Consider the following 14,410-nt stretch of genomic DNA (forward strand, 5'->3'; position numbering starts at 1 on the left):
AGCTCCTTGGAGAATTCACGCCAGACAGGGGATCAGCTCCAGAGATGAAAGAGAGGTCAAGATGGCTTTTTTCTCCTCCTCCCGAAATCAAGCTTCTCCTCCCGCTATTCCTCTCCTCGCTTCTCCTCTACTCTCCTCTTCTCCTCTCATCTCGAAATGAGAGCAGACAGAGCTCTGTAAAATGAGGGATGATGGTGTGGTAGAGGAATTGTGTTTGCCAAGTCTTGGCCGAGCCGAGCCAGGTTGTCTGAATGAAGACATTTAACCACCCAGTAACACGTTTGTTGGATTTTTGCAGCTAACGCCCCAGTTTGTACTGTGTAACTTGTGTTATAACGTGCGGTGCTTTACCTACGACCCAGAGCTGTGCATCTATCCTGCTGTTTTACTGCAGAATCTTCTTAACACTTGTCGGGACCAAAATACGGTGGCAGAGAACCAGTTTGGCTCACAAAAAAGAAGGAATTGAGTTGCTGCTGTGTGACTTATCAAAATATATCCACATGACAACAAGAAAACCATCAAAATTAGATCAAATGTGGGACCACTTATCTCACAACCGTATTAAAGGATTTTTGGGACATTTGGTTATACACTTTCTTGCTGAGAGTTAGATGAGCAGAACAATACTCTCATGTCTGTGTGCAAAATAGGAAGCTAGAGCCAAAAGGTGGAGAGCACATAACCCCCCACGAAACCAAAATGTCTGGTTTTGGACAGCTGAAACATACTAGATATGACTTATTAATTAATACAATTTTGAGGTGTTGGTCTAGAACCTTTTTTTTTTTTTTTTTTTTAAATTTCTATAGAGCCAGGCAGGCTGCTTCCTCCTGTTTCCAGTCTTTATGCTAAGCTAAGCTAATCGCCGGCTAGCTCTAGTTTCCTATTAAGTGTATGAGACACATATTTTGCTATTCATCAAACTCTCAGCAAGAAAGCAAACACGTGTACTTCCCAAAATGTCGACTATTTATTTAACATTGTGGTTTTATTGTTGCTAATCGTTGTTGTTATTGCTAATTATCAAATGATTGAGTGCAATAGAGAGAACAAAAGATTTAACACCACTTCTCAACACATGTAATGAAGTGCCTTGGTTAGTAGTCCCTATCACAGTTTATGAAGTACTATTCCTACCATGACTGATATCGTGCTATTCTAAAGCTTACTTGTCGTCTCTTGTTGTAGCTTGTACACTGCTCGGGCTGATTTGAAAACGCCCAACCAAGGATAGTTGGTAAAAGCGTGTAATCTGGAGGATAACAATTTAATGTGTGGGATAAGTGTGAGCAAACCATGCTAGAGAGTAGAATAGGGGGAACTTTCCTCCAAGCATATGTGGGGAAAACTGTATTTTAACCATTCTGGATAACATACAGTTTAAACACCTTTCCACCTTATCTCCTCTCTTCAGGAAACATCTTGATGTCACTCTTCTTTATTTCAGCCACTGAACAGAGCCTCTGCCTCTTCAAGTTCACACAAGACAATCTTAGAGAGGCACTGAATGACTTACCTACTTCAGTTGTCAGTGGTACTTTACTTACGTTAATATAGACTTCCCAACTCCGTAATCATTCAACAATTTTGCAGGGTCCAGGTACTAAATGAAGACTCTTGTGTCTTAAAACAGATCTTATATTTATCTGCTTTTCAAAGCAAATACTCTATAGTTTTGGGTGAATTGTGTGTAATTATATCCAAAAATAACAAAAAGAAGAGTTAAATACTTTCATTCACATATAATGATTCCCTCATGTATTCTCCCCAACATCTAAACCTAAGAGTTCGGATGCCCATGCAGTGGAGCCACTTCCCCTTCAAAGTTCCTCTTGACTTTACATTTGTTTAATTTGGAGAATACGCAATTTTTCCGATCCCCCTTTTAGTGAGAAAGATGGGGAAACCATCAGAATAGTTTGAGAGGGAGGCCTGATTTAGCAACAGGTGATTTTAGAGCCACCTGGGAAAGACAGCAGCAGACAGGCAGAACTGGGATGTTGATTACATCCACAGCATAAAGAGCAAAAGGTCTTTATCTTAGGCAGCAAACTTCTTCTTTTCCTGTTCTTCTTTTCCTGCCAGGTAGTTGTTTTTTTCTTGGGTATTCTTAAATTCAAATACGGACACTGAACTGGTTTCACAAGAACTGTTAGTTGATTAAGACAAACATAAATTACTTAATATTCATCCGAAATGTGAGTCATTTATGATACAGACTGGCTTGTTTTTGTGGGATTGGCTGACGTCTGCTCAGCATGTACAAAATTAATTACACACACACACACACACACACACACACACACACACACACACACACACACACACACACACACACAAACCCCTCTGTTGGTGCAGCTGAACAGTCAGAAGTGAAAGAGCGATCAAATTCTGGTGATTTGATTACAATAAAGAGACAATATAAAACATTTTTGCACATAGTGAATGATAAAAGACCTCATCAGCTTTCTGTGAAAGAAACCGATGTTTTGGGATACTGTTCAAATGAACCATCAACCAGGTACTGTTTTATCGTCATAACTGTAAAATCCACCCGCAGTGCTTAAAAGGCTTACACACAACTAGAATTGAAAGCCAAACACAAGGCAACACCTCCCTGTGCAGTGTGTGTGTGTTCCTCCCCTGTGGCCCTCTGCACCACATATGACCCCCAACGGGACTTTCACTTTCGTTACACACTCCCAAACAACTTCCTCCTTGCCCAAACACCCCCTTCACCCTGGTTTCCCCTGGCCCCTCTCTCGCTGTTTTCCCAGGGTCCCTTAAGCTCTGCAAACCACCTCACGACACACACGCTCTTACACGGGGCATTGTCTCAGCAATCAACTGCTCTGTATTCCACCATCTGTTGAGCAATCTCACAGCTGTTGCCCACACTCTCCCTGCTCGCCAAAATAACAGCCCTGCAAGCCGGTGACACGCACACAGGACAGAAATTACACAGCACCGTGTCTTCTAATTAGAGGCAAGTTTAGTGTCTAGTGGCCAGTCCGCAGGTAGAGTCAGCTCTCAACCTGGTTGCACAGACACATGCCAACCCACCGCTAGCCCTCAGCCAGCTTCATAGCAGACGCTGACTGATGAGCTGTTTACCTAATGAGGCACACTTAACCAACCGTGTCTGCGGCATTATGTTGAGAAGAATGCACCTACAGTGGGCACCCAAAAAACACATTTTTATTGAGTCTACTGGCTGGTTAGAAAACAACATTTTGTTTTGTGCTCTACCAACTGCAGAACGCTCCCTCTTCCTGTTTCTCTTTTTGTTTAACCAGCCTTTGGCTTCAATCTGGTCCCGTGAGGCTAAAAGTTTCCACTCACTCCACATTTACAATCTGTTAGTGTACTATGAAATGTTAACCTGGAAGACAATATGCTCTCCGACCCAGCACATGGTTGGTTGGATGCAGGCCTTCCAGTAGGAAACTCTGGAGATGGTATCACTGAAGAGACAGGAGTGTGCAGGTAGGAATACACGCAGCCCCTGGGTCTTTGGCCAGTGACATACCTGAGTCTAAATTATGTAAAGACGCCCAACAGCAAACGCAAAGTTTTGTTTTGTTTTTTTTAAACACCGAACATAAGAAATTGAACAAGAAACATTTTTTTTAACTGTGCAGCTAATGTAAAAGAAAGTTGTTGTCCATTACTTCTTAACTTTTTTTACAAGCTATTTTGGTATAGTAAGAAGTCAAACTACAGTGGATATGTGTGCTTCTTGCATTATGTATTACTTGATCATATGGAAGGAGTTTGCGACCACATGCTGCTCTAATCACAATCCAGTCTGGCCTTCATGTACCCCTTGAAACCCTGTAGTCATTGTCCAAGAACACTGGTTCATTGACTGACATTGCGATTCTGGCTTGATTACAACACATTTATTGGCAATTTCGCTGGATAAGTTATGAAACTGCAGGAGGGGAATAGCACATGTTTCGGGGGGGGTGTCAGTGTACACTCATCTGGAATCTCCCCATTCCCCAAGAGAGAAAAAGGGAGAAGTGATCTGATTCTGATTATTGGACACCACTATTTAGGCCCAACGTTCTGATGCTCAGTGCAGGATGGACTGATTAGTACACATCTGGACATGTGAAACAGAGAGAATATCCATCTTGAAAAGTTTGCTGTAAATCAGTGTGCATATTTGGCAGATGTAATTTTATGTTATAATACAGTAAAAAGGTTTATACAACGTCTTCGCAGCAAGAGAGGCCCTAATCAGTAATTTCAACTAGGTACCCATCAAATGCTCTAATTCTCTAAGAGAGATGTTATTTAAGCCTTCAATATTTATGTTAGGGTTTTGCTACGAAGTCATCGAAGTCATTTGTTCACGATGTTTATTCATGGTCTTGTCAGAGAACCAGCATCTCAACCATTTTGTTTCCTGAAAGTGGAGGAAAACATCTGGTTGAGGCACTGCTATCCCGAGGTGCAGGCTGAGAGAGAAAGAGTGAGAGGGAGAGGGAGAGAGAGAGAGAGCATCCCATGGACATGCTTCCTCCTCAGACGACTGTCTTTGATGAAGACAGAGAAGAGAGTTTGACCCACTGCTGCAGACAAATGCCTCGTTTGCAGGCACCACAAAATGAATGCTCTTTATTAGATATACTTGCTTGGCAGGCTCGCTTGGAGTTTCCATGTCACTTTGACCTCCCTTATAATACTCCATGTTTGGGCATTGTAACTGTTCACTGTAACTGCCCTTTCGCTTTTTTTCACGTTAAGAGACCCCGTGAGCTCCACCTGGGATTAGAGGCAGGAACTGCTCTGTCTCCTAGTAGCGTCCCGCCAGTTCCCTAAACTGCAAACCATATGGGCTAAGTCTCTGTGCAGGCCCAACCGAGGGAGGCTGCGGACGCCTGGGGGAGGATGCTGGGGTGCGTGGGGGGAGGGGCAGTGGGGGTCCCAGGGACCCACAGAGCTCTGTTTGTTCTAGGTTAATGGGTTAACCTGGATGAGGAATGGTGGAAGTGGGTTAGAGCCTGTTTGTTTGGAAAAAATCGATGGGAGTGACAAAGAAAAGAAACAGTGTCATTTTTAAGGGGGAGACACGACAGTGCTGTGTTCAGACATGGTTACATTGAAACAAAGAAGGGTTATTTCCAAAAGCAATCAGTGCCAGAGCAAACATGTTTTATGATAAACACCACTTGGGTTTTATTGCTAATAAATCTGTGTTTGTGTTCATCTCTTCAGATGGATCTGATGCCAAATCCAAAGCCTTCAAACCAAATGGCACGGTACCCAACGTGTTAAACCGTCCTCACGTTCAGTGATCTCGGTCCTGCTCGTGATTACGTCAAATTGTGGTCTGTATCATCATTTGTTTGTTTGTGAGCACAAGTGCAGTCAATCGGAGGCCTGTGTTTAAAGCTTAATTGTTTTGGATTCTGGCAAAAGAAAAATTAAGACCAGAATGCAATTAGGTGTTTTATACACACCACCGCCACATACCACTGGACTGCACTGGGCCTGTACTGGTGCATATTTTCACCCCGAGCCAGATGATTTTTGTTTTTTTTAACGATTGGAACCATGAAGGATCACTGGTGACCATTAACCAACCAAGCAATGCCCAAGGGAGTTTCTCACTTACTTGTTGTGGCTGATTTTCAACCAGTTAAGTGCAACTGAGATTCAAAAGGTACTTTTGCTGTCTAATCATAAGTGGGTAATCCACTACCCCCGCTGAGAGAATCAGCTCGTAGACAAGGGTGCACTTCTAAGGATATTTGTGAAAAGAATAATATTTTAAGTACCAAATTAAATGTGGTAAACTAGTCCTGATATGAGTTCCCTAATGCCGGATAACAGATATTCATGTCATGCTGCCAGAACAACAGCTGCAGCACCTGGCAGACTTGCCTGACAGCAAACAACATGAGGAGTCTATTTTTCTGCCCTGGTGCGTACCGTACGTGTGTCTGACAGGACGTGCACTTGTGCGTCTTTGTGAGCGAGTTTCTGCTACTGTTTATAATCAGAATATGCCCCCCTTACCTTGCTGTGAATACATAGGCATTGTAACCCCCCCCCCCCCCCCTTTAGGCTAATACAGTAGTCAAAAGCAGACAAAGGAGACTGATGAACGCAAGCCAGGACGCTATCCGTGATGTCACGAGTCAGTAACCGGTGAAATCCAACACCGCCAGCTGGAGCCGTGTTGGGGTGAATACAGGTCCCCTTGCATCAGTGCAAGTCAAGGCACATAGCAGAAACCACCGCCCGGAGGTAAAGACGCGCGGAGCTGGATCTGCTGTTGTGTTGGAGACAAGCAGCCGAGCTCTGATCCTCTGTATCGCACTGAGCAGTCGAGTGAACGCGGCCGCAGCCCGACCAGCTCCACTAAGAGCCAACATCTTTTTTTTTTTTTTTTTTTTTTTTTAAATTTTTCTTTTTTTTATGTGCAACTGTTGCGCGTCTCCACTTTGGATAGAAGTAGCCTGATCACTGCGCGCCGCAGAGCGCAAGGGATCCGAGAGGCTCAGGTTTGAACGAGCGAGAGAGATCTCTCCTCCGGACTGCGATACGATGAGGAAATTCTGAGGTGGCAGTACTTTACACCTCCTTTTGGCTATTACCAGAGCGTTAGCCCATGCACAGGTATCCTCTTGAGCGTGATTCTGTTTTCACCCAGATCTCTGCTGCCTGGACAAATGCATACAAATGCATTTAGGAGCTCAACGGACAAGGAGTGGACACGTTTCCGCGGCAGCAACGTAAGTGGCCATTTGGTTAGACGGTTATGCAGATGTTAGATTATCTACGCGCAGCTGCGCCCCCGAAAGCGTTTCCCAGAGGAGATTTTCATTTAAAATCTGGAGGAGTTATCTCTGCCCTGGTTCTTTGGCGTCTTTCCCTGACAGGGGCGCCCGTTGACTAAACGTAGTCCCTGCAGCTACAAGTTCTTATCACCAAAACGTGACTGACAATGCACCGTATTTTCACTCGGTCACTAAGATAAGTGCATAGAGTTCAGCATCGGAATCATTGGCCACTGTTATTATTATATCTGTTCTTAGCATGTTTCCATTTAGATCCCCCCTTCTTTTTTTTTGACTTTTCACTCTTTAGTTCCGCATATTACTCATGCAAGCTGCAGTGCAACTGTACCTGGCCTCACTAATGTGCAGCTCTACCCTTCCGATCTGACCCTTCTTACTTTGCCACGGACGCATGTGTTTGAACTTCGGTTCTATACGCGGTTGCTCCGGATAAACGTAGCTGACAACTGAGAGTCTTGGCTTTGAACTCGCCATATGAACATGCAGCCTGGGATCTCCAGCGTTATAATCTGAACGCCGTGTGTCGTGCTGCTGAAACCCCCCCTCTTTTTATTTATCTTTCACTCTCATAGCTACGATAAGCCTGGAAATAAACACTGAAGCAAGGAGAAAGAGGGCGAAGGAGGATGTCCCTGGAGCATTAATGCTTATTCATCATGTCATTGTTATATTTTATTACGAGACAAGCATAAGAGCAACTGCCAGTGACTCAGGATCTAACAGATCAATCAAACTCTCTCACAGTTTAGACTTTAAATGGGTGTGTGTGTGTGTGTGTGTGTGTGTGTGTGTGAGGGGGGTTATTTAGTGCCTTTAAACCTAAACATTCCTCATGGAAGTGTGTATTGTTGACATCTAGCATGCAGGTTTTGTTGTCCTGTTACATTCAGCTGGGACTGTGGAGCTACAGGTATGCGCACACCTCCACAGGCTAGTGAACAGGAAATGTATTTTTCTGCCATCAGACGTGAGTTCAAGTTGTCCGTGCTCTATTACGAACCCCTTCCGGTTCTGATCTGAAAAAGACCTGTGCTCACAATGCATTCTGTTGTTCTCCGCTGACAGTGTTTTGCCGGATAGAAAACAAAGTGGACCTGAAATCTCGAGAGGTCCATTTTTTTTTTCTCTTTTTTGTCCTTGAGAGTGAAAATGAGAGCCTTATGGTTGAACTGAGCTGACTGAGAACAAGTCTGGCCTCCCTTGAATTCACTGAGCGAGTTAGTGTGTATGCATCAGTGGTTAACTGGCTCCTGGGCTGCAGACAATCACCCACTGTTGCTGGCATTGCTGCTCCGCTGCTGGCAGTGGTTGAACTGTATAGCCGCAAAGACTCACAACTACTCACGTACTGTAAACTTGACTGAGGGCATGCTGTATCAACTGGCTGGTAATTCCCGTAATAGGGGGATGAGTTTTTTCAGGAAGCTGATCCAGGAAACACTTTGTTCGCTGGAGCAGTGGCGCTGTTAAAGGAAAAGGACCGATTCAATAGCTGATAAAATGATCCATATCACATCAGAGCACCAGTAAGTTTGAAAGGAAAGATCAGGGAGGAGGCTTCAGTTGCCTTGTCTGTAGTACACTAGCAATTTTTTACATGTTGTCACACAGCTGCGTTGGGTTTGACTGACTCATCGGCTGTGCAGTGCGGCAAAGCTATGCTTCAATGATTGTTTTAGTGGGTATAGTTCTGCTGAAGTGGTGGATACATGGTTTCCCAGTTATTCTAAATATCCGTGGAAACGGAGAAAAGTTCCATTGAGAAAGACGCAAATAACCACTGATTACACTAATGGTCATGGCGGAACTCTCCCCGTCGTGCTACCGCGGAGACTGATTGACCTCAATATGAGGATGCAGATATGAAAATACACACTTTTCCCACTTGACTGGACCACCAATCAGGCTACTGACTGTGAAACTTTAAATATACAAGGGACATTTTTCCAGCAAGTCAAGCAGCAAGTCAATCATCTCTAACTCTTGTAGACATTACGCGAAAGTAGATACTGTAGCTCGCCATGATACTGCCGTCACATCTGATTACTATGCTTACTTTAAATGGCCCTCACCTTTTGTTTTCCATTTGTTTTCATTCTAGTTGAAAATCCTGCAAAGAAACATTTTGTAATACACCACATTTTGAAAGCATCCCCATAAAAGTCATACCTGACTGTGTGATGGGATGGATCTATCTTATTTTGTTGATATAACATAAAACTTGAACTCAACCAAACTAAATATTAATAATAATTATAATAATAATTATAATAATAAAATTTCCCACTAGTAATGGTGTCTAGCCATGCAGCCAGTTATGTTTTTTTTTTTCTTGGCTGCTAGGACCTGTGGCTTATAGATAATATAATAGAATTTATTTTGTGGGGCTCAGACATTAGAGAACAAATCAACCTTCACAGGAGAATTAAAAAAAATCTTAACAGTAAAGTGTCTTTCCAGATATAATGTCCTGGTTATTCGGGATAATAATCCACAGACCTCACTGTGAACATTTTATTAGGAACTATTTTTTACACACGCCAAAACATAATAAAACTGATCCTTGTGAGGTCTGTTGTTAGGTTAGGTTTAGGTTTTTTTTGTTTTGTTTTGTTTTTGTTTGTTTTTTGTAATTTGTGTGAATTGACCCTTTAAAGATCAAACTGCTGAAATTGGCTGCAATTCGATGAAGAGAACTAAGGAAAATGTTTTGATGGTTTCAGGAGATACATGTAACTGAATTTTCTCCCCTGTAAGCCTGATTACTCTTGAAAAGTAATGCATGGTGGGATCACAGCCTGCCCACCTTGTTGCGGCAGTATACTCACTTTCTCCACACCAGTGGCAGTAGGGATTTTGGCCTGTCTGTCTGAGTGAGTGTATTTAACCCTCCTAACATCTGCAGGTCCACCCGCAACAGGAAAAGGGCAAACTAATAAAGCCCAGTGGAAGTTTACTCACAGCCCTTTGTCTGCTCGTTGTCTTGTGGACTAAGTCAATCTTTACTCTGGTCTGCAGTGACCTCTTGACTCCAGATTGGTGATCTGAGTGAACTGACAATCATGAACCATGCTCGGCTCTTTGTCAGAGAAGAAGCAATCCCGAACATGACTTACTGGTTTTTGAGAATTACATGTTGATTTATATTTTTATTCATCAGTTGCTTTGGGGAGTTTGGAAATTAAACGAAAAGTATTTCAAGGCTTGGCTGATGAGGAACTACAAGCAAGCAATTGAAACCTGGAAATTTTTGACCTGTTGGTAATTTTCGCTGATGGCCATTTGGAGTTGAGAAGAATACAAGCTCACTTACCGCTTCCATAATGAAGTCATTATGATCAGGATACAGGTGCTAAAGCTGAACAGCCACACGGCCAGTGGGAACAGATATTGGCTGCGGATCAGTTACTTGTTCAAGTCCTGGAATGTTGTGGTTGAGACCGAAAAGCGAAGTATGCGGGAAAAGAACACCTGATTAGCAAGAAATTCTGATGTTTTCATTGAGAGAAAGATCCGCTTGTTCGTAGCATGTGAACGGTGTGTGTGAGTGTGCGTGTGATGGTGCGCATTGGTGAGGGATCTACTGATAGATGTCATTTTTCAAATGCCTAATATATCTCTCACTGTCTGATAGAAAAATTACCTCTATTATGGCTGCTCAGCGCACCGTGTCCGCTTAGGTGGTGGAGTTATTGCCTCCCCTCTGTTTGTAATTCCACTCCATTTAAAACTCAGGCTCAACTGAGCCACAGTTTTGCCATAGGTGCATATAACAGTGGGGGTTAAGCACATGCTCCAAGGTCAAGCTCTATAAACCTCAATTTTCTGAATAATAACTCTATGTGGAGTACTTCTACAGACTACTACTTCTCCTGTGGTGATTTGCTGAAGGCCGAAACAGTCTTTTCAAAGTCAGCAGAAGGGGTGAAACGGGACGGGTCAGTCAAGGTGACTCCCATCAGGTTTATTCAGATGGTCCAACATGTCTTTAGTAAAGCACAGAACCTTTTCAGCAAAGGAAAAGTCAAGAAAAACTGCTGTTGGCTTTCAACATAATCCCCCCCAACACAGATTAACAGGAATTTTATTGGTATCCCTTCTTTTTTGTTTATTCCTTTAAGAACTTAAACATTTCAGAGTTGTTTGGGCTGATTAACAGCTTTGCATGCTTTGTTGGTACTAATGGATTTGGTAAGTGGCCTGCCAAATTAGACATGTAAACAGTATACTGTGAATATCACTGCTCACAAACTCACCCCCTGACAGAAATAAGTGATGAACGTAAGAAAATTGTTTCCCCTTTCCCTGTGAGGACTATAAACAGAACTTAAGCAGGTTTGCTCCTATTTGCCAAACCAAATTGAGCACTTTGCCTCACAGCCTTTTCCTGTTGAATGAGCCATTGTTAGGGATCCAAGCTAATTTTGAGGGGAGAAACAGAAGATCTGTTTCTCTTTGAATGATTCATTGCAGAGGGGAGTTTTAAGTTGTGATTATTTATAGTCTTGACATGACACCCACTCCCCACATAGTGGTATTTCCCTTAGTCAACACAGCAGTGTTTGGGGAGCTTTGTCTTGCTTTCAGCGGTCTTTTCCATTAACTGCAAGGACTGGGAAGCATGTCATAGTGTGCTGTCACTTAGACAGGGATTTACCTCAGAAATTAATACAGAAACGGTAAAAAACGGGTGGATATGCAGGCAGTGGTGGACACCATGCAGCCTGCAGTATCTTGTGGATATGCATCTGCCTCAGTTCCTTCACTTCCTTCCTGTTTGCTTCCAAGGCTTAAAACATGCCGAAGGTAATGATATATTCAAAGACCATCATCTTACGCCGAGACAGAAGGATGGCAAATGGTAGGGTTAATGTGCTGGAAAATTCCCACCACTTGTACTTACATCACTGTAGATGTGCTGAAGCAGTGACCTGAGTCTGTTTAGTGGCAGAGCCTCGGGGATGCCTTAAATAGCCCTGAACAGGGAGACTGCGTGACAGACAGGCAGAAAAAAGCTGTCTGAATCAGCATCAGATGGCCCACTTGACACTCCAAAAGGGAATGTTAAGTGTTATATTTAGTTTTTTTCTTCTTCTTTTTTGGTCTACTTTTAAACCCTGCCAACTTTTAAGCATAACCATCTACTCACTGGCTTTATAAATGTCAATTTTATCCTTTGTCAGTGGATGAATGATTGTGTTGATATATTTCCCCTTGTTTTCCTCCATTGATTTGTCCTGCTCTGGGGATATGTCTGTCTTCCTGGCAGTGGAATGTTGCACCACTTTCTCGATGGGGAACAGGTGACAGATACAGCTCATGATGCTTATACTTACGCTCATTCTTTTTCATTTTTCCCTTGTTGTCTTTGTTCTCTCTGCTTCCCCTACTCTGTCTTTGTCTCGTTTTCTGTCTCTGTTTGCCTCTGCTTCTCTTTCTTTTGCTCAAGTCTGCAAGGCCACATTTTTCTGGGAAAACAAACATGGCTGTCTGTCTGTGGATCTCCGTCAAACAGGGACACACAAACACTGGTAGCCTCTTCGCCGGGCTAATCTGCTTGTAAGACATCTACAGTATCGTACTGTTCGTAGCTATCACACTCACATAACAATCCCTGAAGGCTTAAGGTGCGACAGCAGCCTGTGATTGATTACACTCTTTTTGGTAGTCTTACGTAACTGCACGTTAAAATAGCAAGACTACTGTCTCCTTGTGTCTTTTGTACTACGACCATGCTGTGTCAGTGTTAAAAATCATCACACTAGTTCCCAGAAGCCACTTCAAGCTGTGTTAGCAGCTGTTATGTTGAACCGGACTGTTGATGTGATTGATTTGTTTTGAATGCACAGAGTATGCTTTAAAGCTGTAGATGATAAATGCTCAGTTTATCAGAGACTTGGACCACTGTTTCATGCAAAATATAAAACTCAGCACTTGTTAATCTTTCTCAACAAATCTACAGAAAAATATAACTCAAACTTACTGTAAGGCTGAAATTCTTTTTGTTTTAGTTAATATATTGCCATTACGTCTGTATGTTGGGGTATGGTTCAGCACTAAAACTGCCACATTTTCTGCAGTTAGAGACAATACTCCATGTTAATATATATTTGTACTAAAATTACATAGTAGGTCACTGGCATTTATATACATAGGATACCAACAAGAATCATGAGACTACATACAGCAACATGGATGAAACTACATATTCTGCAATCTTTGCTGTTTATTGGACACAGATTAAAAATAGGATGGAAGACTTAAAACATGTGGGATCTTTTTTACATTTAGTCTGAGTAATTACTGGCCTCTGAAAGTGGTCCTTCCTTGAGTTAAAAACTGACTTTACACTCTACGTGCATTTCAGCAGACATGGCTATGACACGACTGTTAAATTACGAGTAGCCGTGTGTCTTAACAGTCTTGCTGCGAGTGGATGGACACAGAGCATGCATAATATGGAAATAAGAACAATGAAAAATGTGATTATTTTTACATTTAAAAGTGGTTTAAACATGCATGTGGAAATCTCATCTGAATGATGCCAGTGCAATGTGTAATTTCTCTTCTGTGTTCCCTTAAATTTCTTTGGCCTTTTACTGATTGCATGCAGTAAATGCTGTCCTTCTGCTGTAGCTATACGGTGGGCAGTGCCACCTAGAGGTGGGGTCAGTTAAGGTCAAAGGACTGAAGTTCACTGACTATTAAAAAGGTCTCAATATGCAGTGCGAGTAATATAGGTCTTTATATGTCACTGCATGATTAATACTGTTTGAAATTGAAAAGGAAATCTTCAAAACTTGGAATATGAGGTAAAGAACATGTTTCTTTCAATTTTAAGTGTTAGTGTCACGATCAAGATTTGTGCCCTTCCTTTAAAGGCATGGATTGTGCATTACTATATTACAGCTAAGATATTTTGTATGTACATCACTGTTATCATGTAAAGTACATAGTATCTGTGGTTTTTCAGAATATATAAGTTGATCATTATCTCCTGTTTGTCAAAAAAGCCTGACTGACAACTCTTTTGAAATGCTTTGAGAACTAATTGCTCTCTACAACTTGAAAAAATTCATCTTAAAAGGCAGGCGTGACACTTCTCTCTAAATCTTTTTCTTTCTGTGTGGGCATCTTTTCATGAACAGCATTAAATTGTTAATAACCAACTATGCCGTCAGACATGACACAACGGTGTTCTCTGCATGACTTTTCACTATATTTTCAGGCATAAAAATGTCAAAGTTGATTGCTTTCACAAACAGAGGAGTCCCGTTGCCTTTTAAGGGGCTCCAAGGTTTCCTTTTTATATCCGACTACTGATTTCAACTCAATATGGACAAGGGCTGCAAGTAATTATTTTTATTTTCGGTGAATGTAGAGACGATTTTTCTGAGCTATAAATCAATTGTTTAGCCTATAAAATGAAAAGAAAATACTGCGAAAGGCACATCACAAGTTCCCAGAGCCCAGAGTATGTTGCTCTCAGATTGTGTGTTTTGTCCAATTAACAGTTGAAAACCCAAAGGTATTACCCTTACGATGATAACAAATCCGAGGAAATAAGACAAAATATCCTAATATTTCAGAGG

General features: G+C 42.1%; 1 protein-coding gene across 1 annotated transcript in view; it reads left to right on the forward strand.

Annotated features, from left to right (window-relative positions):
- The first annotated feature begins 6,475 nt into the window (after positions 1–6,475).
- LOC120790680 (collagen alpha-1(XXIV) chain) overlaps positions 6,476–14,410 on the forward strand; it is a 95,408-nt gene continuing 87,473 nt past the window's right edge. The window contains exon 1 of the mRNA XM_040128465.1: positions 6,476–6,752. Coding sequence (XP_039984399.1) covers positions 6,700–6,752 — 53 coding nt within the window. The 5' untranslated portion in view covers positions 6,476–6,699. The remainder of the gene's footprint in view (positions 6,753–14,410) is intronic.

This window comes from Xiphias gladius, chromosome 6 (assembly GCF_016859285.1).
Source record: "Xiphias gladius isolate SHS-SW01 ecotype Sanya breed wild chromosome 6, ASM1685928v1, whole genome shotgun sequence".
Lineage (NCBI taxonomy): Eukaryota > Metazoa > Chordata > Actinopteri > Istiophoriformes > Xiphiidae > Xiphias > Xiphias gladius.